General features: G+C 46.0%; 1 protein-coding gene across 2 annotated transcripts in view; it reads right to left on the bottom strand.

Annotated features, from left to right (window-relative positions):
• Positions 1–27,143, bottom strand: part of CPNE2 (copine 2) — a 201,941-nt gene that overhangs the window by 90,648 nt on the left and 84,150 nt on the right. For both annotated transcript variants that reach the window (XM_063945763.1, XM_063945764.1), the window contains exon 2: positions 18,185–18,375. In XM_063945763.1, coding sequence (XP_063801833.1) covers positions 18,185–18,352 — 168 coding nt within the window. In that variant the 5' untranslated portion in view covers positions 18,353–18,375. The remainder of the gene's footprint in view (positions 1–18,184; positions 18,376–27,143) is intronic.

The raw sequence follows: 27,143 nt of genomic DNA on the forward strand, positions 1-27,143 counted from the left end.
GATGCCCTGTGCACTGAACGCGCTCAATACTCCCACAATGCTCAGTGTAATAGATGTTTCCGAGGTTTTAATAAACCTGGTTGATTGTTAGCCAATTTAGTGAGAACATATAACTCATCCTCTTATATGCTTCAGCTCAATATAAATTCCCATAGCCGTTACTGATGCCTCGCTTATATCTGACCACTTTCTACGCTATTATCAGGAGCTTTACACGGCTCCTCCCGATTCTCCCAATTTATTTCTGCTGCACACCTTCCTACTCTGACTGCAGCGGAGAGAGGCTCTCTAGTCGCATCCGTGACAGAGCCTGAACTCCAATCCTTGATTAAATCCTCCCTAAAAACGAGTTTCCTGGCCGTGATGGCTTCGGAGCAGAATATTATCAAATCCTTTTGTCTCATTTAACGCCCCATCTCTTAACCTTATTTAACTCCTTACTGACTGGTCACCCTCCTCCTCGTGGTTTTAATGAGGCTAGAATAGTAGTTTTCCCGAAACCAGGGAAAGACCCCTCACTAGTACAATCCTATAGGCCGATCTCTCTTTTAAATCAGGATCTGGAATTATTTACTAAATTGTTTGCCTTCCGTCTTCAATCTGTGTTGCCTAGGATATTATGGGATCCGGTCTCTAGGTCAACAGCAACTGGGTCATCACTATCTAGGTCAGAGGTTCTCAAACTCGGTCCTCGGGGGCCCACACAGTGCATGTTTTGCAGGTCTCCTCACAGAATCGCAAGTGAAATAATTAGCTCCACCTGTGGACCTTTTAAAATGTGTCAGTGAGTAATTAATACACCTGTGCACCTGCTGGGTTACCTGCAAAACATGCACTGTGTGGGCTCCCGAGGACCGAGTTTGAGAACCTCTGATCTAGGTCGACCACTATTGGTCGACAGTAACTAGGTCGATAGAGTCTCTAGGTCGACTGGGTCTCTAGGTCGAAATGTTCTAGGTCGACAGGGCAAAAGGTCGACATGAGTTTTTCACGATTTTTTTCTTCTTTTGAACCTTTTCATACTTAACGATCCACGTGGACTACGATTGGAATGGTAATCTGCCCGAAGTTCGCTCGCCATGCACTAATTGGGCTTCCTGGTCATTCTATGAAGAAAACGACACCAAAAAAAAACCCATGAAAAACTCATGTCAACCTTTTGACCTGTCGACATAGACCATGTCGACCTGGGTACTGTTGACCAATAGTGGTCGACCTAGTTACTATCTACCTTCCATACCACACCCGGATATTACACCCTGCTCAGACGGGATTTGTGCGGGGCCGAACGTCTATGTACGTATGCTGCTCGCGGCTATGTTGAGTAACAGGTGTTCTGATAATAAAAAGGCTGTTATAGTTAGCTGCGGCACTGATAAGGCGTTTGATCGTGTTTCCTGGTCCCCTATATTACATGTGTTACATGCTCAACAGTTTGGGCCACGGTTCACTGGTATCTTCCGTATGCTGTATGCTCAACCGACTGCTCATCTAACTATTAATGGTGTTAATTCCCCCTCTTTCGTATTACAAAGGGGCACACGGCAGGGACGTCCCCTCTCTCCTTTGCTTTTTAATCTTGCCCTGGATCCCTTGGTCCGTACATTTCTTAGTGATATAACACGGAGAAGCATTTTTGTTGGACCTCACGAGATTAAGGTGGTGGCCTTTGCCGATGACCTGCTTCTCTACTTTAGTGATCCTCAAACTGCCTTTCCTTCGTTATTGTCCTTCCTCAAAATATTTAATGATTTCTCTGGTTTTTAATTCATTTTGTTAAAACTGAAGCCTAAGCTTTGTTTAGTGACGCCAAATTGGGTTGGGGGGGTCTGGATTTACCTTTCGCAGGGCTCGGAACTTTCTTGCTTATCTGGGCCTCCACATACCATGTAAACCGGAGGACCTCTATTCAGTAAATATGCCCTTTTTTATTAGACAAATGTTGGCCGACTTTGAAAAGTGGAAACATCTTCCGCTTTCCTATTTGGGACGCTGTCATTTATATAAGATGATCTCCTTCCCTCGTTTGCTCTATCCACTCCAGATGCTTCCTTTTACCTTTTTGAAGAGCAATGCAAAAATGATTGATACCGCTTTATTTAAATTTATCTGGGCTGGAAAACGCCCCAGAATTTCTTTGTTCAAATTACAGCAGTCATTACCTCTGGGTGGAATTAACCTGCCCTGCATACAAGACTATGCCTTGTCGGCAAAGTATAGGTTTGCTCTGGACTGGATAGAGGGAAGCAATACTCATACTATAAGTGCCCTGGATCAAGCATTTAGCCCTGACTGTAATTTTGTGACCTTATTACATAGGTCTCCCACTTCTCTCCCACTCCCGATCAGGACCAATCCCTTGCTTAATACTCCCTGTTCTGCCTGGCGTTTACTGCGGAAAAGACATGCGCTTTCTTCCTCTCGAACCTTGTTCCTCCCATTACTTCATAATTATGATTTTCGTAATGGTGAGGTCGGATGGCGTGGTTGAGTCTTGGCACCTTCAGGGATTATGTTTGCTATGCCAATTTTCAGATAAGGATTGCTCCTCTATTCCCTCGCCATCCCTACTCCAAGAACGTCTCCCTGGCTTGCATTATCCTCTATTTGTATATTTCCAAATTTGTAGCTATATCACTAAATTACTGTCCCAATTATCGCTTGCCGATATGTCCGATGTCTTATGGTGAGTACACACTGATAGATATATCTGCAGATCAATTGATCTGCAGATATATCTATGGACGGACCGGGCAGTGTGCAGTCTGTCGGGGACTGACGTCATGAACTGGGCCGGCGTGTGCCCAGTTCAGCTGTCAATCACCGCTGGCTGCCGCAGCTTGTTTATGGGCGGTCAGCTGATCGCCCGTACACACACAGCGATGCACCAATATATCGGTAGATACATTGGCCGTCGGCTGTGCTGCAGGGCCGACGCAATAGGTCTGTGAACGATGAAGTTCACAGACATATCACCCGTACACACTGGCCGACAGACCCGCGATATATCGGCCGTTCAATAGAACGGCCAGTGTGTACGGGCCTTCAGACTCTATAGCACGGCATAGGCCTGGTTTCCCCTTTCCTACCTCCCTTATCTATATGCACACTAGGAGGACATTGGATATTTCTGCCCTTACTACTGGCATGGTCAAATGGTCTGTTACATTTCCTGATATTCCTTTGAAAACTATTATCACATCCTGCACTACCCTGAATAAACAACTGGTTTCTGCTTCATATGTAGAGATGAATTACAAATTACTTCACAGGGCGAACTATACTCATAGACTTCGCTTTTTAACGGGTGACTCAGATAATTCTAACTGCTTTAAATGCTGTATGCCAGAGGCGGATATCGTCCACTTAATGTGGTCATGTGATTTGGTACAGACCTTTTGGAATAATGTGCAATCCTATATTAATAACAAATTATGTATTCCTTTTACGGTTAATATGGCCTGGCCTTTACGGAATCAATGGGGGTCATTCCGAGTTGATCGCACGCTGCCGATTTTCGCAGCGCAGTGATCAGGTTACTACTGCGCCTGCGTATGCACCGCAATGCGCACGCGCGTCGTACGGGTACAAACAGCATCGTTGCTGGGCAATGCTTCTAGCGACGAATCCATTCGCACGGGTGATGGCAAGGAGATTGACAGAAATAGGGCGTTTATGGGTGTCAACTGACCGTTTTCTGGGAGTGGTAGGAAAAACGCAGGCGTGTCCAGGCGTTTGCAGGGCGGGCCTCTGACGTCAATTCCAGGACCGGACAGGCTGCAGTGATCGCAAGGGCTGAGTGATCAACTCGGAATGACGGCCATTATCCCTAGCAACACTAGCAAGGGTGACGGCTGCATAGAAAAAAAAATAAGAATTTACTTACCGATAATTCTATTTCTCATAGTCCGTAGTGGATGCTGGGGACTCCGAAAGGACCATGGGGAATAGCGGCTCCGCAGGAGACTGGGCACAAAAGTAAAAGCTTTAGGACTACCTGGTGTGCACTGGCTCCTCCCCCTATGACCCTCCTCCAAGCCTCAGTTAGGATACTGTGCCCGGACGAGCGTACACAATAAGGAAGGATTTTGAATCCCGGGTAAGACTCATACCAGCCACACCAATCACACCGTACAACTTGTGATCTGAACCCAGTTAACAGCATGATAACAGAGGAGCCTCTGAAAAGATGGCTCACAACAATAATAACCCGATTTTTGTAACAATAATTATGTACAAGTATTGCAGACAATCCGCACTTGGGATGGGCGCCCAGCATCCACTACGGACTATGAGAAATAGAATTATCGGTAAGTAAATTCTTATTTTCTCTGACGTCCTAGTGGATGCTGGGGACTCCGAAAGGACCATGGGGATTATACCAAAGCTCCCAAACGGGCGGGAGAGTGCGGATGACTCTGCAGCACCGAATGAGAGAACTCCAGGTCCTCCTCAGCCAGGGTATCAAATTTGTAGAATTTAGCAAACGTGTTTGCCCCTGACCAAGTAGCTGCTCGGCAAAGTTGTAAAGCCGAGACCCCTCGGGCAGCCGCCCAAGATGAGCCCACTTTCCTTGTGGAATGGGCTTTTACAGATTTTGGCTGTGGCAGGCCTGCCACAGAATGTGCAAGCTGAATTGTACTACAAATCCAACGAGCAATAGTCTGCTTAGAAGCAGGAGCACCCAGCTTGTTGGGTGCATACAGGATAAACAGCGAGTCAGATTTTCTGACTCCAGCCGTCCTGGAAACATATATTTTCAGGGCCCTGACTACGTCCAGTAACTTGGAATCCTCCAAGTCCCTAGTAGCCGCAGGCACCACAATAGGCTGGTTTAAGTGAAATGCTGAAACCACCTTAGGGAGAAATTGAGGACGAGTCCTCAATTCTGCCCTGTCCGTATGAAAAATTAGGTAAGGGCTTTTATAGGATAAAGCCGCCAATTCTGAAACACGCCTGGCTGAAGCCAGGGCTAACAGCATTACCACTTTCCATGTGAGATATTTTAAGTCCACAGTGGTGAGTGGTTCAAACCAATGTGATTTTAGGAACCCCAAAACTACATTGAGATCCCAAGGTGCCACTGGAGGCACAAAAGGAGGCTGTATATGCAGTACTCCCTTGACAAACGTCTGAACTTCAGGAACTGAAGCTAGTTCTTTTTGGAAGAATATTGACAGGGCCGAAATTTGAACCTTAATGGACCCTAATTTTAGGCCCATAGACAGTCCTGTTTGCAGGAAATGCAGGAAACGACCCAGTTGAAATTCCTCTGTAGGGGCCTTCCTGGCCTCACACCACGCAACATATTTACGCCAAATACGGTGATAATGTTGCACAGTTACATCCTTCCTGGCTTTGATCAGGGTAGGGATGACTTCATCCGGAATGCCTTTTTCCTTCAGGATCCGGCGTTCAACCGCCATGCCGTCAAACGCAGCCGCGGTAAGTCTTGGAACAGACATGGTCCCTGCTGGAGCAGGTCCTTTCTTAGAGGTAGAGGCCACGGGTCTTCCGTGAGCATCTCTTGAAGTTCCGGATACCAAGTCCTTCTTGGCCAATCCGGAGCTACGAGTATAGTCCTTACTCCTCTCCTTCTTATGATTCTCAGTACCTTGGGTATGAGAGGCAGAGGAGGGAACACATACACTGACTGGTACACCCACGGTGTTACCAGAGCGTCCACAGCTATTGCCTGAGGGTCCCTTGACCTGGCGCAATATCTGTCCAGTTTTTTGTTGAGGCGGGACGCCATCATGTCCACCTTTGGTTTTTCCCAACGGTTCACAATCATGTGGAAGACTTCTGGGTGAAGTCCCCACTCCCCCGGGTGGAGGTCGTGTCTGCTGTGGAAGTCTGCTTCCCAGTTGTCCACTCCCGGAATGAACACTGCTGACAGTGCTATCACATGATTTTCCGCCCAGCGAAGAATCCTTGCAACTTCCGTCATTGCCCTCCTGCTTCTTGTGCCGCCCTGTCTGTTTACGTGGGCGACTGCCGTGATGTTGTCCGACTGGATCAACACCGGCTGACCCTGAAGCAGAGGCCTTGCCTGACTTAGGGCATTGTAAATGGCCCTTAGTTCCAGGATATTTATGTGAAGTGACGTTTCCATGCTTGACCACAAGCCCTGGAAATTTCTTCCCTGTGTGACTGCTCCCCAGCCTCTCAGGCTGGCATCCGTGGTCACCAGGACCCAGTCCTGAATGCCGAATCTGCAGCCCTCTAGAAGATGAGCACTCTGTAACCACCACAGGAGAGACACCCTTGTCCTTGGAGACAGGGTTATCCGCTGATGCATTTGAAGATGCGATCCGGACCATTTGTCCAGCAGATCCCACTGAAAAGTTCTTGCGTGGAATCTGCCGAATGGAATCGCTTCGTAAGAAGCCACCATTTTTCCCAGGACCCTTGTGCATTGATGCACTGACACTTGGCCTGGTTTTAGGAGGTTCCTGACTAGGTCGGATAACTCCCTGGCTTTCTCCTCCGGGAGAAACACCTTTTTCTGTACTGTGTCCAGAATCATCCCTAGGAACAGCAGACGTGTCGTCGGAATCAGCTGCGATTTTGGAATATTTAGAATCCATCCGTGCTGTCGTAGTACTTCTTGAGATAGTGCTACTCCGACCTCTAACTGTTCTCTGGACCTTGCCCTTATCAGGAGATCGTCCAAGTAAGGGATAATTAAGACGCCTTTTCTTCTAAGAAGAATCATCATTTCGGCCATTACCTTGGTAAAGACCCGGGGTGCCGTGGACAATCCAAACGGCAGCGTCTGAAACTGATAGTGACAGTTCCGTACCACAAACCTGAGGTACCCTTGGTGAGAAGGGCAAATTGGGACATGGAGGTAAGCATCCTTGATGTCCAGAGACACCATATAGTCCCCTTCTTCCAGGTTCGCTATCACTGCTCTGAGTGATTCCATCTTGAATTTGAACCTTTGTATGTAAGTGTTCAAGGATTTCAGATTTAAAATAGGTCTCACCGAGCCGTCCGGCTTCGGTACCACAAACAGCGTGGAATAATACCCCTTTCCCTGTTGTAGGAGGGGTACCTTGATTATCACCTGCTGGGAATACAGCTTGTGAATGGCTTCCAATACTGCCTCCCTGTCGGGGGGAGACGTTGGTAAAGCAGACTTCAGGAACCGGCGAGGGGGAGACGTCTCGAATTCCAATTTGTACCCCTGTGATACTACCTGCAGGATCCAGGGGTCCACCTGCGAGTGAGCCCACTGCGCGCTGAAATTCTTGAGACGGGCCCCCACCGTGCCTGAGTCCGCTTGTAAGGCCCCAGCGTCATGCTGAGGACTTGGCAGAAGCGGGGGAGGGCTTCTGTTCGTGGGAAGAGGCTGTCTGCTGCAGTCTTTTTCCCCTTCCTCTGCCCCGGGGCAGATATGAGTGGCCTTTTGCCCGCTTGCCCTTATGGGGACGAAAGGACTGAGCCTGAAAAGACGGTGTCTTTTTCTGCTGAGAGTTGACCTGCGGTAAAAAGGTGGATTTCCCAGCCGTTGCCGTGGCCACCAGGTCCGATAGACCGACCCCAAATAACTCCTCCCCTTTATACGGCAATCCTTCCATATGCCGTTTGGAATCTGCATCACCTGACCACTGTCGCGTCCATAACCCTCTTCTGGCAGAAATGGACAGCGCACTTACTCTTGATGCCAGAGTGCAAATATCCCTCTGTGCATCTCGCATATATAGAAATGCATCCTTTAAATGCTCTATAGTCAATAATATACTGTCCCTGTCCAGGGTATCAATATTTTCAGTCAGGGAATCCGACCAAGCCACCCCAGCACTGCACATCCAGGCTGAGGCGATTGCTGGTCGCAGTATAATACCAGTATGTGTGTATATACTTTTTAGGATATTTTCCAGCTTCCTATCAGCTGGTTCCTTGAGGGCGGCTGTATCAGGAGACGGTAACGCCACTTGTTTTGATAAGCGTGTGAGCGCCTTATCTACCCTAGGGGGTGTTTCCCAACGCGCCCTAACCTCTGGCGGGAAAGGGTATAATGCCAATAATTTTTTAGAAATTAGCAGTTTTTTATCGGGGGAAACCCACGCTTCATCACACACCTCATTTAATTCATCTGATTCAGGAAAAACTACGAGTAGTTTTTTTACACCCCACATAATACCCTTTTTTGTGGTACTTGTAGTATCAGAAATGTTCAAAACCTCCTTCATTGCCGTGATCATGTAACGTGTGGCCCTACTGGAAAATACGTTTGTTTCCTCACCGTCGACACTGGAGTCAGTGTCTGTGTCGACCATCTGAGGTAACGGGCGCTTTAGAGCCCCTGACGGTGTTTGAGACGCCTGTACAGGTATTAACTGATTTGCCGGCTGTCTCATGTCGTCAACAGTCTTTTGTAAAGTGCTGACACTATCACGTAATTCCTTCCATAAGACCATCCAGTCAGGTGTCGACTCCCTAGGGGGTGACATCACTAATACAGGCAATTGCTCCGCCTCCACACCATTTTCCTCCTCATACATGTCGACACAACGTACCGACACACAGCACACACACACAGGGAATGCTCTGATAGAGGACAGGACCCCACTAGCCCTTTGGGGAGACAGAGGGAGAGTTTGCCAGCACACACCAGAGCGCTATATATATACAGGGATAACCTTATATAAGTGTTTCTCCCTGATATAGCTGCTGTATATATTTATCTGCCAAATTAGTGCCCCCCCTCTCTTGTTTTACCCTGTTTCTGTAGTGCAGGACTGCAGGGGAGAGTCAGGGAGCTTTCCTCCAACGGAGCTGTGAGGAAAAAATGGCGCCAGTGTGCTGAGGAGATAGGCTCCGCCCCCTTCTCGGCGGCCTTTCTCCCGCTTTTTTATGGAAAAATTGGCAGGGGTTAAATGCATCCATATAGCCCAGGAGCTATATGTAATGTATTTTTTGCCATATAAGGTGTTTTTATTGCGTCTCAGGGCGCCCCCCCCCAGCGCCCTGCACCCTCAGTGACCGGAGTGTGAAGTGTGCTGAGAGCAATGGCGCACAGCTGCGGTGCTGTGCGCTACCTTATTGAAGACAGGACGTCTTCTGCCGCCGATTTTCTGGACCTCTTCAGTCTTCTGGCTCTGTAAGGGGGCCGGCGGCGCGGCTCTGGGACCCATCCATGGCTGGGCCTGTGATCGTCCCTCTGGAGCTAATGTCCAGTAGCCTAAGAAGCCCAATCCACTCTGCACGCAGGTGAGTTTGCTTCTTCTCCCCTTAGTCCCTCGGTGCAGTGAGCCTGTTGCCAGCAGGTCTCACTGAAAATAAAAAACCTACTTTAAACTTTTACTCTAAGCAGCTCAGGAGAGCCCCTTAGTATGCACCCTTCTCGTTCGGGCACAAAAATCTAACTGAGGCTTGGAGGAGGGTCATAGGGGGAGGAGCCAGTGCACACCAGGTAGTCCTAAAGCTTTTACTTTTGTGCCCAGTCTCCTGCGGAGCCGCTATTCCCCATGGTCCTTTCGGAGTCCCCAGCATCCACTAGGACGTCAGAGAAAACTATCTTATCACAGTGGATTACGTCTGAGCCGTCCCTTTCTCCCTTGTGACTCCTCGCCTTCTTTATTTCTACCAGGTGTCTTTCTTAGATGTCGAATCCAAAGCGCAAAAGTTTTTTGACATTTGGGGGGGTCATTCCGACCCGATCGCTCCAGTTTCTCGCAGCGAAGCGATTGGGTCGGAACTGCACATGCGCCGGCGCATGCCAGCTGTCGTTGCCTAGCGATCGCCTCTGAGGCAGAGGCGGTCGCTGGGCGGGAGGGTGCTGGACAGCGGCGTTAAGCCGCCGTTTAGGGGGCACGGTCCGGCCAACGCAGGCGTGGCCGGACCGTTGGGGGGGGCGGGCCGCGGCGGCTGCGTGACGTCACATGGAGCCGCTGCGGGCCGGGGAGCGACGAGTAACTCCCGGCCAGCACGCTAAAGCTGCGCTGGGCGGGAGCTACTCTTGAAGTGCAAAGGTATCGCCGCTGTGCGATGCCTTTGCACTTCTGCGGGGGGGGGGGGGGGGGGGCTGGCACTGACATGTGGGGCGGACTAGCCCTGTGCTGGGTGTCCCCCCGCATGTCAGTGTGAATGATCATAGCTGTGCTAAATTTAGCACAGCTACGATCAACTCGGAATGACCCCCCTTGGTTGCCTTATTTTCTCACTTTACCATATTCGACTAAAAAGTCAGTGCGGAAAGCTGTCAGACTAGCCACCTGGTATAATCTAGAGGTCCTGGATAAGGGCGCTCCCACCTTTTAATTTTAATTTCAAAGTTTTCGGAATTTCGGAAGCTTCTAACATTTTTTTATTTTATTTTATCGCATGTTGACACAACCAGCTCTTTTTCTTTTCCTAAGGGTTTTCCTGCGGTTTGTGAAACCACAGATTAATAAATGACATCATTTGTATTCCTAAGTGAAAACCTGGGATGGCGATTTATATAAAAAGTTTTTTGAATTCTGCTTTTTGGTCTGGCCTATAATCAGAAGAACGTAGAAAAACAAATCACAGCTCAGTAAATCTACCCCCCCCCCCCGCCCCCCAGCCCCCCAGCCCCCACCACTCCCCCTGTTAGATCTTGTATTTGGAAGGTTTTCGTTGCAGAGCTTTTCTGGCTGAGGATTGTTCCTGAGATGCAATAGTCAAGACAGCGGAGTGCAAAGGTCATTCCAAGGCTTTCATATTTGCTCATCAAGTACATGGTTTATTTTCGGTTATGTTCCGGATTAATTGTCTTGCTGAATATCAATTCTATTTTCAGCTTCAATGTCTTTGCTGCCTCCTGGACACTTCCAGGATTTGAAGATATCTAACCAAATCCATTCTTTATTCTTCCTACCACTCAACCAAAATCTCCAGTGCCTGGTTACTACACAATCCCAAAGCATAATAAAACCACAGCCATACATAAAGGTAGGGAAGGTCCTTTTTCTTCAAAAATGTTCCTTGTTTCCCTCCCGATGTATCTTTTGATGTCGTGACCAAAAAGCAAACTCGCCTGTGAGGATAATTTCTGTGTAAGCAGCGATGTACTCTGGACTACTGCTGGGAATAGGCCCAACATCCTAACGCTAGGCATACACCGTCAGATAGTCTACCGGTCAGCCCAACAGACATTTTATCTGACAGCCTGACACCCAGCAGATATGGTGGCCATACATGGGGATGGAACAGGGGAAATGTCCGTGGGTCAGCCATGGCAGTACATATACTGCCCAATGTGGCTGACTTTCAACTCCACTGGACAATTCGGCACGCTCAATCGACCAATATTTTGAAACTTGTCGCGGAAATAGGCAGTACAATTATCTGGGCGATCCTCCAATATCATGTTGACCGCCCATATAATTGCATAATGTAGGCCCAGCATTAGAGGCTAGGAGAAACGTTCTCTGGAACGGTCCTCACCTGGCTTTATTTAAGACGTCTCAAGTCAATGAAGGCAACGAGTTAAGGCAAACATTTCTAATCGATCATTTGCAAGAGTGCCCGAACTTCTGCACACGTTACTTTTAGCAGGTAAATAGTAATTGTACTTTAAAATGTGCAGAAATCGTTTATGTTTAAGTTTGTATACCGCAATGGTTGTCATCCAACTTTTGAATCCAACTGTATATGGCAACAGCAACTATACAGAATAAGGGGTCTATTTACTAAGCCTTGGATGGAGATAAAGTACCAGCCAATCAGCTCCCGTCATTTTTCAAACACAGCCAATGACATGGCAGTTAGGAGCTGACTGGCTGGTACTTTATCTCTGTCCACTTTGGGGTGTATTCAATTGATGTCAGATCCTTTCCGGGGGAAAGGATCAGACATTTCAGTATTCAATTATTGCCCGTTCCCGACAATGCCAATCCGGCTTTTTTTAAAGTGGGATTGACATTGTCGGAAACGAGGCTAAAACCTGCCGGATTTGGCCGCGAATTCGACAAAACACATGGATCCGCGGCTAATCCGCCGATCCACACGCTTTCCGACAAGTCGGATTTTCTGACTTGTCGGATAAACAGGAGTTTGATTGAATAGGTCGATTCTGGATTCGATCTTAAACTCCCGTTTATCCGACAGGTCGGGAAAATCCGATTTGAATTGAATACAGCCCTTTATCTCCATCCAAGGCTTAAGGCCCATATAGACGGGCCGATGCGGGAGAGATGTGTGCTGAGCGAACCGCTCAGCACACATCTCTCCCGTCGCTCAGCACAGCGCGATCTGTGCTGAGCGTGCGGGGGGAGATGGGGGGGGCGCTCACTTCACCCAGCGGGTGAAGTGAGCGACCCGCTAGATCGGCCTGCATGCAGGCCAATCTAGCAGCAGCGATAGCGATGTGCGGGGCCTACACACGGAGCGATCATGCCGATATTCTAAGCAATCTAGTCAGATTGCTTAGAATATCGCTCCGTGAGTACCCCCCTTTAGTAAATAGACCCCTGAAGCTGTACAAACCACAACATACAATCTGATGAACGTTTGGTCGGGGCAGGCCCACGCTTTGTGAAGTTATTGCTCAGTTAATTTGTAAATAGGTTGTATTTAACATTGATCTTGAGATCCAACTGCTTCATAACCTCTGATCTTTCTGGACAAACTATTCATAGGGCTCCACCTATTCGGCAGACCTAATCTGCACATAGTAATACACAGTATAGTGGGATGGGACGGTATCTAAATACTAATTTGTCACAAAACACAGATGTGACATGCAGATTACACTCAAGCGTGGTCACCTGTAGGCTTTTCTGTGTCATCATTTCAATGTGGTCAAGGTAAATCCTGGTGGCTACACGGAAGTCCTCAGGATTGCTACCAGATAGCAGGCCACTGCGCTTTTACTGTGACGAATACTCACTGTTGGAGATCACAGCGAGACAGCCAGCAGTCCTACTGGATGGTACAGAGTGAGGGCTGGGACAGTTGTGAGGGAATACCATTGTGGGTAGTGTAGATAGTAGTAGGAAAGGCTCTAATAAAGATATGAGATTTCAGAGAGCATGTAACGATTTGAAGGCTGCAGGCATGGTAATAAATTCCATAGGTAGATTGCCTTCCAAGTGAAGACATTGACAAAGGGAAATAGGTTCCGAAAGGAAAACTAAGGGTACAGAGGTCCCTTCTCCGGAGAACCTACAACCTAATGATAAAGGGAAGATTTAAGAAAGGAAAAAGTGTGGGTCACTATGGAGAGTGTTGCAGTCATAATAATTTACAAAGGCAGGTACTATAGGTAGGAGCAGGCGAGGCTATGGTGAAGAGGTGGTTTACCAGCATGAAATCAAAGCTTGAGGGCTGATCAGGCATGACTTAGGGGAATCTATAGGGGGTAGTGGCACCGAGGAAGTCTTGTATGCCGAGAGGAAGGTCAGAGGCAGATCCAGATATATATGTAAGGGCAGTGTTGTTGCTGAGGGCTCTGTGCGTTTTGGTGAATTGCACTCTATAGGACACAACGCAGGGATTCAGAGTGTGGTGCCTCAGATTTGCAGCTGCAAGATAAGTTTGGTCTTGCCGCAGCATTTAAACAAAGATGGTTGCAGTAGAGAAGGTTGCAGTAATCTAGGAAGGTTGGTTGAGTCTTGGGTAAGAAAGGGGTATATCATGAAGGTGCAAGTGACAGGACTGACGAGAGATTGGATATGAAGGCTAAAGTCCTAGGCAAGTGGGACACCTTGGCAGAGGACCTGAGAGACTGAGGTAATTGTGGTGTTTTTGGCGGTGTGAGAGATCTGAGGTGAGGATGGATGGAGTTAAGCGATTATGGATATGTTGGGACAACCATGTGCAGATACTAGAGATATACTAGAGATATCACAGACACGTAGAGGTCAGGGGAGAAAGGTACTGTAGCGGAGGGTGTTATCAGTTTAGAGATGGTACTGGGGGTGGAATAAGCCAAGGGTCTCAACAGATAATGGTAGGGGTATGTGCCAGAGGTAAAGACTCTGCAAGGGCCTTTTGGATATGCAGGAAGTGACTCAAGCAAGAACTTTGTAGTGCAGTGATGGATGTGCTCCAGAGGGGGAGCAGCAGAGAGGTCCTGGAAGAGGAGTAATTAAAAGTGGCACTAAGACTAAAGGTGCATACACACAGTCAGATATTGACTATCTCAGATTGTGACTATGTGATTTCCCTAAGCTCCCCCAGAAGCCGGAAGCACCAATTTTGAGTATCTGTACTTTCGATTTTGACTATACTATGTACTAGATAGTACACAATATAGCCAGGACTGACTTGCCTGCACAGTCTATCTTTTCTTGCGGTACCGACCCCGCGGGAGTGCGCCTCGGTAACACAAGCTGCCTAACAGTGCAATTTGCACTAACTTTCCTTTAGATTTTGACTATATAGTCAAATTCGCAAGGATAAATCTCACCGTGTGTACACACCTTAAGCCAGTGGTTTCCAAACTTTTTTGAATCACGGCGCCCTAGAATATCAGAATTTTTTTCACGGCACCCCTAGGCCAAAAATTTCTTATTGAGAAATTTAGAAAGAAATATTACATTAAGTAGATCGCGTTTATGTCATCCTTAGGGTCAGTTGTGTGGTGAGGGACAAGATTTGCTTCTGTTTGGCCACATATTTTATGACTGGCAGCCATCAGCACAGGTTTTGCCTATTATATTGACCATGAATAATTTAAATTGGTCCTGGACCACCAACCCAGGGCACCCCTGCAAGTGTCCCGAGGCACCCCAGGGAGCCACGGCACACAGTTTGGGAACCTCTGCCTTAAGCTGTATGTACATCACTTTTGTGAGTACTGTGTCAGGGGAAAGTTAGGGTAGAAGCCTAATTGCAGAGCGCCAAAAAGGGAGTGACAGGTGAGAAAGTTAGATGGCTTGTGGTAGACAAGTATTGAGGCAAATTGGAGGCAGAAAAATAATCCCTGACAAGTGTCATTTTTAATGGCGCGATCGTGGAGACATATGGATTCCGGGAAATTACCTCGGATCCTGTGTGTTTTTGCATGAAAACAGAACAATGTTTCCACACAAAAAAAAGGGCATTACTTGAATTGCCCGAAAAAAATATCAGGGGAAAAAAAAAAAAAAAACACAAAAAATGCATAATTTTTTTTTTTTTCACAGAAAAATTTCCTGTGGGTAATTGAATTCTCCCCTATGTGTATAAGGTGTACATGAAACATAAATGCATTTCGTGTTTAGACCTGGGTCCCATCCCCAGGATATCTCATCATGGCAGGGCTTGACAAATTTTCTAAAATCTAGGAGCCAGGATGAAAGTGTAGGAGCAAGGCCACCATCCCCAAAGTCCACCCAAAAAACTGAAACCTGAGTCATCGACCCCTCCCCACGGGCATATAACTGAGGTTGTACCCCCAGGCAAACCAGCCATCCGCAGCCACATTGCTGTGCAGCTACCCTCCTGGCCAAACAACAATCGCCTAACACCCCCCCCCCCAACATTAATGAGCAGCAACCCTCCACGGCCAACCAACCCCCACGGCCACGCAACTGAGGAAGTATCTCCTATGAAGATGGAGTTTAGAGACAACAGACAGCGCAGGCCGAGACGGACAGGAGGAATCAGCACAGGCCGGGACGGACATCCTGCTACGCCCCCCCCAATCTAGGGGCGACTGCCCCCCCCCCCCCCGGGATTTGTCGAGCCCAGCATCACGGTATGCAAATATTCCTAAACACGGAGAGAGAAAAAATCCAAAATGCTTCTGGTCCCAAGCATTTCAGGATATAACAGACTCAACCTGAATAGCTATAAAAGGAGAGTGACTTATGAGGTGGTGCCCCCATTAATAATATGTTTGTGGTGCCAATTTGGCCACCGCTAAGCTTTGCCGCAAGCCCCAGAAAATTCCTTTAATAATCACCCTTCTAAAGTGACGTCACTATTCCAGTGAATTGACTGGCTGTATTCTGATGAGCAATGATCGAGCCAAAATGACTCCCTCCACTACATGCCGTCTGCTGGTTCACTTTAATAGACACAGCTCTTTCAAGCATTTGACGTCATTCTTTTTTTGTCTGATGGTCTTTACCCCTCCACCTTGAGGAACATGTTGGCGTTTGAACAAAAAAACATAAAATGTTTAAAAAAAAAAAACACCCAAAAAACCTGTAATAAAGAAAATGAGTTTTTGTATTGTATAAAGTAAATTAGCATCACAGACACGTCAATTAACGAGAGAACAGGGTATAGAATCAGAGGAAGAAAAGGCTTAACAGTAGAATCCAGGCGACACAGACAATGTGCTACAAATAGACATAAAGACTGTTATTATGTCGCATTCATTCTGCATATTACAAACACTTTGCTTTCTTTTAAACCAGAGAAAATACTTTTACGCGGCCCATAAAAGCTCATGTGGGTTCCATTAGAGATGGATTTAAAAGGTCACCATTTGCTGTGCTTATAGCCATAAAGAAACCTTAAGAAAAATATTACCATAAAATTAGCACGGCTGTGAGGTAAATGGTCCTGCTGCCTTCATTTACTGTACTATTTTGTGCAAGAAAACTGCCCACGCAAAAGATTATCAGGCTGCGCTTTAGCCTCGCTTACCCAGCAGCAGAGAGTGGGTACAGTGGGAATAGTCCACAACTATTTGGGACTATTAAGGAGCGATACCGCAACCAAATTCCGTGATGGTGCAAATAGAACATTGGGGCAGATGTATTAACCTGGAGAAGGCATAAGGAAGTGATAAACCAGTGATAAAGCACAGCCAATCAGCTCCAATATGTAAATTAACAGTTAGGAGCCGATTGGCTGGTGCATTATCACCTTGCATTTATCACTGGTTTATCACTTCCTTATGCCTTCTCCAGGTTACTACATCTGCCCCATTATTTTGTCCCTATTGGTGCAATGGCCCGGTCCTACAGGGCAGGCCCAAGTCGTACCGGATACGGAGATGCAAATAATTTGCCGGAACAACAAAAAACATAATAAAATAGTGAAATTAGAAGTTCTCTAGCTAGACTGTGAGGAATTCAATTGTAGGCGGATGTCTTCGCCCGGCCTTATCAGTGCAGCAACAACCGCACTTTATGGCGGCCTGACTCTCGCACAAAACTGCTCGCACCCCCATAGGGTAGCAGGGGAGGGTCCCACAGGGCAGAGTAATAATAATAATAATAAAAATATATTCTTGTTGGAATACATCACAAGCATACTCAAAGGCTCCTCTAAGAAATGTATTAATGTCTGGGAACCCTGGACCTCATTTTTTAAGTTCCCTCTAGCATTTACTTAAAGCTTCCAGTTTACTGTTTTTCTCGATGCCTGTAGATGTATTCCTTTATGTGGGCCTACTCAAATACTGAGATATTGAGGAGACCAGTCGAGTTACCCTCTCTCCCTTTCCCCTCTTCCCTCCCAAACCACTTTCTTCTCTCTTTTGGCTTTTACTCTTTTTCCTGGATCTTAGCTGCTTTTCTCTTTCTTTTATTTTCTCAACGCTACAATCTTTTTTCCTGTCCTTTTTTGCCTCTTTCATCTTTTTTCTTGCTAATTTTGATACAAATTGAAAAAGAGATGAGATTATATATGATTGTTACTTACTATTTGGATTATTTCATGTTTAATCCAGTAGCAAATTTGTATTGTACTACTTTGTCGTATATGGTTACATTTTTGGATGTTTATTTGCGGCCTCTGTGTAGGTCGAATTTATAATTCATGTCCTGCTGTGGCCCTCTCATCTTAGTAATAAAATTTGTTTCAAAAATAATAAAAATATATTAGTATATATGGAATAGACAGAGAAGCAATATATTGGTAGTGTAGCTACCCGCCTAAATAGGGTCACGGCGTGATAAATGGACAATCAACCCATCTTTGTTCCAGAGTTTGCTATGTATGTGTTTCCTATTGCACTTACTGTATGGTGTGTAACTGTGTTTATACACACATAGTCCGCCTTAATACCCGCAACGTGCCAACATGGGAAAACTGCAAGATCTATTTTCTGAACTGTCAGATAAAAGCAAATGAATTAGAACAGGAAGGTCACCTTCTGGGCTCCAGGGACGACAAAACTCTGACTAATACAACCTAAAACCTCTTGCTCGAAATCTGGTTTCTAAGAGCTAAAGCCACTACGTGAAACCTAATCAATAGTTCCCCAACACAAGATAGCGTAGCACTTCTCTGCACTGGGATTTAACGGATACATTTATTACAGTACCTCAGTCCATTTCTCATTCACTTCCAAAAACAAGACGCAAAATGGGTCGGACTTGGATGCAACGTCACGGTCGAGGAGGTTCTGGCAGGAAACGGAGAGTTCCACCCGGCAGACGCAGTATTGGGTCCCCACCGGAGCAGCGGAAGAGGAGCTGTACGTGTAAGCCATGGGCTTCAGTAGCGCACGACAATCTGAAGACGACACAAGAAAAACTAATTACACAACTAGTTACAAAAATATCGACAGCGAAAAGATAAATGAGAGGTGTGTTCTGCCATTAATTAGTTAGCTATCTATTCTCCCTCCAGGGGGGTCGTGGGCCCCCAAGAGGGAGAAAAGCTGTCGGTATGCCGGCGGTCGGGATTCCGGCGCCGGTATGCTGGCCGCCGGGAGCCCGGACGGCGGCAAACTGAAGACCACTTATGAAAAACACATTTCTCTCCATGTTAGAACCGTAAGTTCCAAATCCCAGACCAAGTATTTAAGCAGTTTCCCAAACTCCACCATTACATGCCAGGTTTTAGGGATATCCATACTTGAGTCCAGATGGTTAAATCAAATTAACAAGAGTTACCTGTGCTCAAGCATGGATATCCTTAAAACCTGTACTGTAATGGCAGAGTTCAGGAATCTCTTCTCTAAAGGAAGCATGGTTTCAGATACAGGTCTGCTTCACATTTGTACATTTTACTTAGATTAGATCAAATTTGTAAATTTATAGACCAAAGAGCAGCCACACAATAGATGGAGAAAACTAAAATAATAAAAATGACCATCTTTTAAACAAGGATGTAAACTGCTTTTCTTTCTACTTTAAAAACTATTTTTAACAGCAAATTAATTATTTATTTATTATTTATTACCAGTTATTTATATAGCGCACACATATTCCGCAGCGCTTTACAAAGAATACTTGGCCATTCACATCAGTCCCCGCCCCAGTGGAGCTTGCAATCTATATTCCCTACCATATGTACACACACACATTCATGCTAGGGATAATTTTTGTTATGATCCAATTATCCAACTAGTGTATTTTTGGACTGTGGGAGGAAACCAGAGTACCAGGAGGAAACCCACGCAAGTACGGGGAGAATATACAAACTCCACACAGTTATGGCCATGGTGGGAATCTAACCCATGACCTCAGTTATGCAAATTTATTGTACCTCACAGGTTCATCTCCAACTGAGATTAAGCAGCAATATTTGACAGCATGTCAGCAGTATGTCGACGTTTCGGCTCTGTATGAGCCTTTGTCAAGACAGACAAAACAACAACCGGTCTTCACCAAGCAGCCCATAATGCACAATAACCCATGGACCACATTTATAGCAGAGACCTGCCACAAGCCACTCCCCAAATAGGAAGTAAAACAAAACTCATAAAGAAACACAATATAGCAACAACATACTATGCCCATCATATAAATGTATAATGGTCGGGATCCAGACTGAAAGTCAACAGTAACCAGGTCGACAATGTCTCGGTCGACCACTATTGGTCGACAGTAATCCAGACTGAAAGTCAACAGTAACCAGGTCGACAATGTCTAGGTCGACCACTATTGGTCGACAGTAACTAGGTCGACAGGGTGTCTAGGTCGACAGGGTCTTTAGGTCGACATGTTCTAGGTCGACAGGTCAAAAGGTCGACATGAGTTTTTCACAATTTTTTTATTTTTTTGAACCTTTTCATACTTAACGATCCACGTGGACTACGATTGGAACGGTAATCTGTGCCGAGCGAAGCGGTAGCGGAGCGAAGGCACCATGCCCGAAGCATGGCGAGCGAAGTGAGCCATGCGAGGGGACGCGGTGCACTAATTGGGGTTCCCGGTCACTCTACGAAGAAAACGACACCAAAATAACATTAAAAACTCATGTCGACCTTTTGACCTGTCGACCTAGAACATGTCGACCTAAAGACCCTGTCGACCTAGACACCCTGTCGACCTAGTTAATGTCGACCAATAGTGGTCGACCTAGACATTGTCGACCTAGTTACTGTCGACTTTCAATACCACACCCATAATGGTCCTAGTGTATGTGAGAAAAATACTGCAACCGTCAAGCACTTAAAAGAAAAGAAAACATATTAAAGCCTGACCGCAGCGTTTGCCACGAAAACGAAAGTGACATGCGTTCCACCACCGGTGGAATGCACCCATATGACCGGAAGTGCGTCAGGCGGCTATCGAGAAACAGAGCGGCGGTTTTCAACCATTGCTAAGAGACCAAACAAGGACTTTGACAGAACGTGGAATACTAGTCCACGCTGTGCAAAGATACCTACCAGCCAGATCATAATGGATAGGTAAAACGCACCCAACATTTGTTATTATAGACTTAAATAGTAATATATTTAACCGCATATTTGGTAGATAAAGTATATTACCAATACTAGCAAAAAATTACCTCCAAATTGATTAGAGTCAGGTTATAGTGGCACGGTCTCTACTAGATCTATGGAAACACCAACATTAAAGACATAAAACAATAAAATTTACACACAAAACACATAACTATAACAAAATACAATGAATATATCCTAAAATAAATATAACAATTGATTATCTATTAGAATATTATTACACCAATAGAGCCCTATCCTAAGAGTGTGTTGAATGGATTAGCTTCATTTAACCCACGTGGGGCCAAGGTATCAAGCTCATATATCCATTTCACTTCACGTTGCCTTAAAAGCCTCTCACGGTCACCACCCCGTGACCATTGCGGTACGTGATCGATCAACATACATTTCATACTGGAAACTGAGTGTCCCCTCAATGCAAAATGCTGAGCCACCGGTTTGTCAGACACTTTTGTGACCAGTGCTGCACCACGTATGGATGGGCGATGGTTGCCCATCCTATCGCGGAAGTTCCTTGTGGTCATCCCCACATAGTAGTAGCCACACGGGCACACAATAATGTAAATCACATAATCCATGGTACAATGCAATCTGTATCGGATCTTGATATGTTGTTGCCCACTGTGAGGATGAGCGAAACTCTGTCCAACCATCAAAGACCTGCACGTAGTGCAATTAGGGCTCCGGTAACCACCATTCTTGGCACTCTGTAACCAAGTATCTGTAGTCGCAGTTGGTTGTAATGTCGAACGCATCAACATTTGTCGCAAGTTTTTACCACGTCTGTATGCACATAACGGTGTCTGCTGGTTCAACCCCTTAAATGATGGATCCGTGGCAATAATAGGCCAGTGTTTATGTGACACCTTTTCAGAGTAGGGTGAAGCCACATCATATGTAGAAGTGAAAATCATACGATTAGCCACTTTATTGAGGTTGCGTCCACTGTCCATTGGGAGTGCCTGTACCGTGCTTTTCTAAGGCGTCTTCTGATGGTTTGTGCCGAATACCCACGGTCTTGAAACCTCTCGACCATCTCACTAATTTGTACTTCAGTCGCTTCACCAATGGTATTATTGCGTAACACAGGCATAAACTGCGAAATCGGCAAGCTTTCTTTGAGATGTGCAGGGTGGTGACTGGAGGCATCGAGAAGTGTGTTCCGATCTGTCTCTTTTCTAAAAAGAGTTGAGGCAAGTCTTCCACTAGTCACGTCTAAAAAATTGACCTCCTCCCGGTCAATATGGTACGTAAAACGGATAGGGCTGTTTAAATTATTGAGGTATGCAACCATCCCATGAAATTCAATGTCGGTCCCTAACCAAATAACAAAAACATTGGCCCTCATTCCGAGCTGATCGGTAGCTGCTTTCGTTCGCAGCGCAGCAATCAGGCAAAAAAACGGCACTTCTGCGCATGCGTATGGGGCGACGTACTTTCACAAAAGCCATTGCCGTTTCACACAAGGTCTAGCGACGCTTTTCAGTCGCACTGCTGGCCGCAGAGTGATTGACAGGAAGTGGGTGTTTCTGGGTGGTAACTGACCGTTTTCGGGCAGTGTGTGTAAAAACGCAGGCGTGCCAGATAAAAACGTAGGAGTGGCTGAGGAAAAGTAGGTGTGGCTGGCTGAACGCAGGGCGTGTTCGTGACGTCAAATCAGGAACTAAACAGTCTGAAGTGTTCGCAGGCTAGGAGTATGTCTGGAGCTGCTCTGAAACTGCTCAATCTTTTTTTGTAGCAGCGCTGCGATCCTTTCGTTCGCACTTCTGCTAAGCTAAGATACACTCCCAGAGGGCGGCGGCTTAGCGTTTGCACGGCTGCTAAAAGCAGCTAGCGAGCGAACAACTCGGAATGAGGGCCATTGTCAATATAGCGACCAAAATACAAGCACTTATGCCCAAAGTTTGTCACTACATTGTCAGATTCATATTTGTGCATATGTTACGCAATAATACCATTGGTAAAGCGACTGAAGTACAAATTAGTGAGAAGGTCGAGAGGTTTCAAGACCGTTGGTATTCGGCACAAACCATCAGAAGACGCCTTAGAAAAGCACGGTACAGGCACTCCCAATGGACAGTGGACGCAACCTCAATAAAGTGGCTAATCGTATGATTTTCACTTCTACATATGATGTGGCTTCACCCTACTCTGAAAAGGTGTTGCGTAAACACTGGCCTATTATTGCCACGGATCCATCATTTAAGGGGTTGAACCAGCAGACACCGTTATGTGCATACAGACGTGGTAAAAACCTGCGACAAATGTTGATGCGTCCGGCATTACAACCAACAGCGACTACAGATACTTGGTTACAGAGTGCCAAGAATGGTGGTTACCGGTGCCCTAATTGCACTACGTGCAGGTCTTTGATGGTTGGACAGAGTTTCGCTCATCCTCACAGTGGGCAACAAATCAAGATCCGATACAGATTGCATTGTACCATGGATCATGTGATTTACATTATTGTGTGCCCGTGTGGCTACTACTATGTGGGGATGACCACAAGGAACTTCCGCGATAGGATGGCCAACCATCGCCCATCCATACGTGGTGCAGCACTGGTCACAAAAGTGTCTGACAAACCGGTGGCTCAGCATTTTGCATTGAGGGGACACTCAGTTTCCAGTATGAAATGTATGTTGATCGATCACATACCGAAATGGTCACGGGGTGGTGACCGTGAGAGGTTTTTAAGGCAACGTGAAGTAAAATGGATATATGAGCTTGATACCTTGGCCCCACGTGGGTTAAAATGAGGCTAATCCATTCAAAACATGTAAAAAAAAAAAAAAACTATGTCTACCTTTTTTTATGTCGACCATTTTCATGTCAACCTTTGACCCTCTCTATCTTTTGACCCTGTCGACCTTTTGTACTGTCTAGCTTTTTCATGTCGACCTTTTGACCCTGACGACGTAATGTCGGTCTAACATGAGGGGAAATGTAGTAGGGTGTGAGGATCAGAAAGCGAGAGAATGTTGGCCAAATTCGCCTGCTTTTTTTACATGACAAAATCGGCTTTTTTTACATGACAAAACCGGGTTGATTTTGCCATGTAAAGGATTGCCACTTTAAAAAAAGCAGGCAAATTTGACCAACATCTCTCACTTTCTGATCCTCACACCCTATTACATTTCCCTCCCTGGGGGTAACTTTACTAAGAAGGGAGTTCTATTTGAGATGGGATGTTGCCCATAGCAACCAATCAGATTCCAGGTATTATCTTCTAGAATGTGCTAGATAAATGAGAAGTAGAATCTGATTGGTTGCTACAGGCAACATCCCATCTTAAATAGAACTCCCATCTAAGTAAATTTACCCCATGGTGTCTATCTATTGACTGTCTATACACGGTCTATCATCCGGATACCAATTAGAGTGCTGACAGCCATTCACTGTATGGAAGGCAAAGGATGGTCGCACCAGATACTGATTTGATTTAGATTTCTTTTCTTTTTATTCACTTTGCATTTTGTTGATTGATAAAAAATAAACTATTAACACTATGGGGTATATTCAATTAGGGTCGAAAGCTGCCGTCTGTCGAAAAGACGGCAGTTTTCGACTTTTTAAGGTTGAATCGTGATTCGACCTATTCAGTCCCCGCTATTTTTATTCGACAAGTCGGGGAATTCGACTTGTTGAATAGTACGTGAATCGGCGGTATAGCTGCCGATTCACGTGCTTCTGAGGGAAACAAGGCCAAATTCGACATGATTTGGCCCCGTTTCCAACCATCTCAGTCAGACAAAAAAATGTCGGACTGAGATGAGGGACCTTAGAGGAGGAGAGGGGGGAGAGCCGCGGGCAGACGGGGGAGAGCCGCGGGCAGACAGGGGACAGCAGCGCTACAGCACAGCGCTGCAGGAGGATGCGTCACAGCCGCGCCGCTCACGGCAGCGTCCACCTGGCTCCAGCAAGTGAGGTCACGCTTGCTGGAGCCAGGTGGACACTGCCGTGAGGTCTGGCGGCTGTGACACATCCTTCTGCAGCGCTGCTCTCCTCCGTCTGCCCGCGGCTCTCCCCGCTGGTCTCCCCCCTCTCCTCCGCTCACAGGTCTCATCTCAATTCAACTTTTTTTAAAGTTTAATTGAGATGGGATTGAATAGGGGTTGTCGGATCCATTCCGACAAATGCATGTCGGAATGGATCCGACCCTAATTGAATATACCCCAATTTGCGAAAGCATTCTTCCTTTGCAGAATTTTTACCACACCTGCCTAAAACGTTATATAAAAGAACAGTATATTATATAATGTGTGTACATTTACATGCGTACAGCCATACTTGCAAAACAGCTATACAGAAATAGCTGGATAAATCCACATGGGAATAGAATTTGGTAAAAATCACAAGCGCACACACAGCTCGCCTTAATAACATACCTGCAAGCATGAGGCAAATAGCATCTGCTCTGCCGATATAAGCCTATTAAATATTAAGACCATTCACCAGAAAATTCCCTGAGGTACAGAATTACCTCAGAACTTTGGTCATTCCAGGAATATGACAATCCGCTCCTATCTCTGTGCTGGACCCAGAGGCGGTACACAGCAGAAAGCTATTTTTTGCTTCAAAATAGGAATTTTCTCTTTCAGGGTAATGAGGTCACTTATACAGCAGCCCTGCATTACGCCCTGTACTTTCCACGTCCCCTCCCCGTGTTTCCTATAATAGTTACCCAATAATACAGCTCATCATGTGACGTCACCTTCCTCAGTACAAAGCGAGTCTATTTGTACAACACACACATACACAATCCTATTTTCCACACACATTGCACCATGTGGTATTCCCTCCTGGTAGCTTTCAAAAGCGACCCGCCAGCTAGGGAATAACACAATCCATTTCTCTGGCCTTTGACCCTATGAACGACGGGCTGCATGTGGAAGGTGGACTCCAGAGCCGGCCCTAACCAATATGATGTCTTAGGCAAGATTTTGGCTGGTGCCCCCTAGCACCGCCGCTAGTTCTGCAGGAATTGCCTGGCATGAGTCAGCTGGCAGCTCTGCTTACGTCGGGCGCCTTTTGTTTATGAAAATGCATCTTACTTGCATTACTATGTGGCTAGGATGCACAAGCAGCTTCCGCTGATTAAAATGATATGCAGCATGCCTATATTCTGTGTGTGACTGCAGCTGTACAGATGTATCCGCATTTATCTTGACTGTTAATAGGATTAACTGTGACTGGCCAGACTTAATCCCCTGTTGTAATGACTTAATCCCCTGCTGTATTGTTCTCTGTATTGTATTGCAGTTGAGAACAATAGATGAAGGGTTTATGCTAATAAATCATGTTGTGACTAGGCACAGAAAACTACTCAAGATAACGGTGGACACATCTGTATCTGCATACGAAATGCTACATTACAGTGATTTCCAGGAATACACTGAAAAGTAGCATTTCGTTTGCAGATACAGCCGCAGTCACACACAGAATATAGGCATGCTGCATATCATTTTAATCAGCAGAAGCTGCTGGTGCCCCTAAGCATATCATATGCCCTAGGCATTTGCCTAGTTTGCCTATGACTAAGGCCGGCTCTGGTGGACTCAACGCTTGTATAAAGCGTCCCTATTATATCGGTTGTATAGGCAGCTGGTGCAGTGAGCGCACTCCTGCCAGGACATGCTGCAGGATCTTCAAACCTGAAGCAGATAATTAAAACAGTGAAGTTAGTACCAACATCGGTCATCCCAGGAAATCTCTGCTTCCTCAGGATGACCTGACTCCTGAAATGACACACTGGCACACCATTCTGACCCCATTACCCAGTTTGTGTACGATTTTGGCCTCATTTTGTGACATTTCTAAAATGTTACCATGGCGTGACATACCAACACACTAGATTGGGGGTCAGCGTTAGCCACCTAACGCACTGGCCAATTTACTCTCCTGTGAAAATGTCCTTGCACCCCAACATTTTCATGGGGAAGGGTGAGGGGTGTCTATCATCTGGCAATCCCATGGGTGAAATAAAATTGTTTTTTTGGGTGCCCCCAAGCAATAGGCACTCTGTGATAGTGTTCATTTGATGATCTAATTGGGAACCACGGGGAGGAACACTATCACGGAGTGGAGGCAGGATCCGTTTTTGAAGTTCTCCCTTAATTTGGGTTGACCGATTAACTGATTATTATTTGCCCACTCTATTGTAGAATCAGGTTTTATTGATATGGAATTCTATATCTCCTTAACCGGCTCAATGAGTACATATTAGCAACTGCTCTACCTTTGATACTTTTTTTTTATCATCAACGCTGCATTGGAAGCCATACCCCTGATGAAGTCTCGTTGAGAGATGAAATGCGTTAGCTATTCTTTTACTATTGTGACTCCTAGATCTTCCTAGCAAGAGGACAGGAGAAGGAGACTCTGTTATGACATGGACACTTTTTATCCTGTTGATCTTTTGTATGGTCTTTTATGAAAAGGACTTTGAAATAACTTTATCAAATTGGAACATTGCACATTGGGCCTAATTCAGAGTTGATCGCAGCAGCAAATTTGTTAGCAGTTGGGCAAAACCATGTGCACTGCAGGTGGGGCAGATGTAACATGTGCAGAGAGAGTTAAGGTG

This window comes from Pseudophryne corroboree, chromosome 11 (genome assembly GCF_028390025.1).
Source record: "Pseudophryne corroboree isolate aPseCor3 chromosome 11, aPseCor3.hap2, whole genome shotgun sequence".
Taxonomy (NCBI): Eukaryota; Metazoa; Chordata; class Amphibia; order Anura; family Myobatrachidae; genus Pseudophryne; species Pseudophryne corroboree.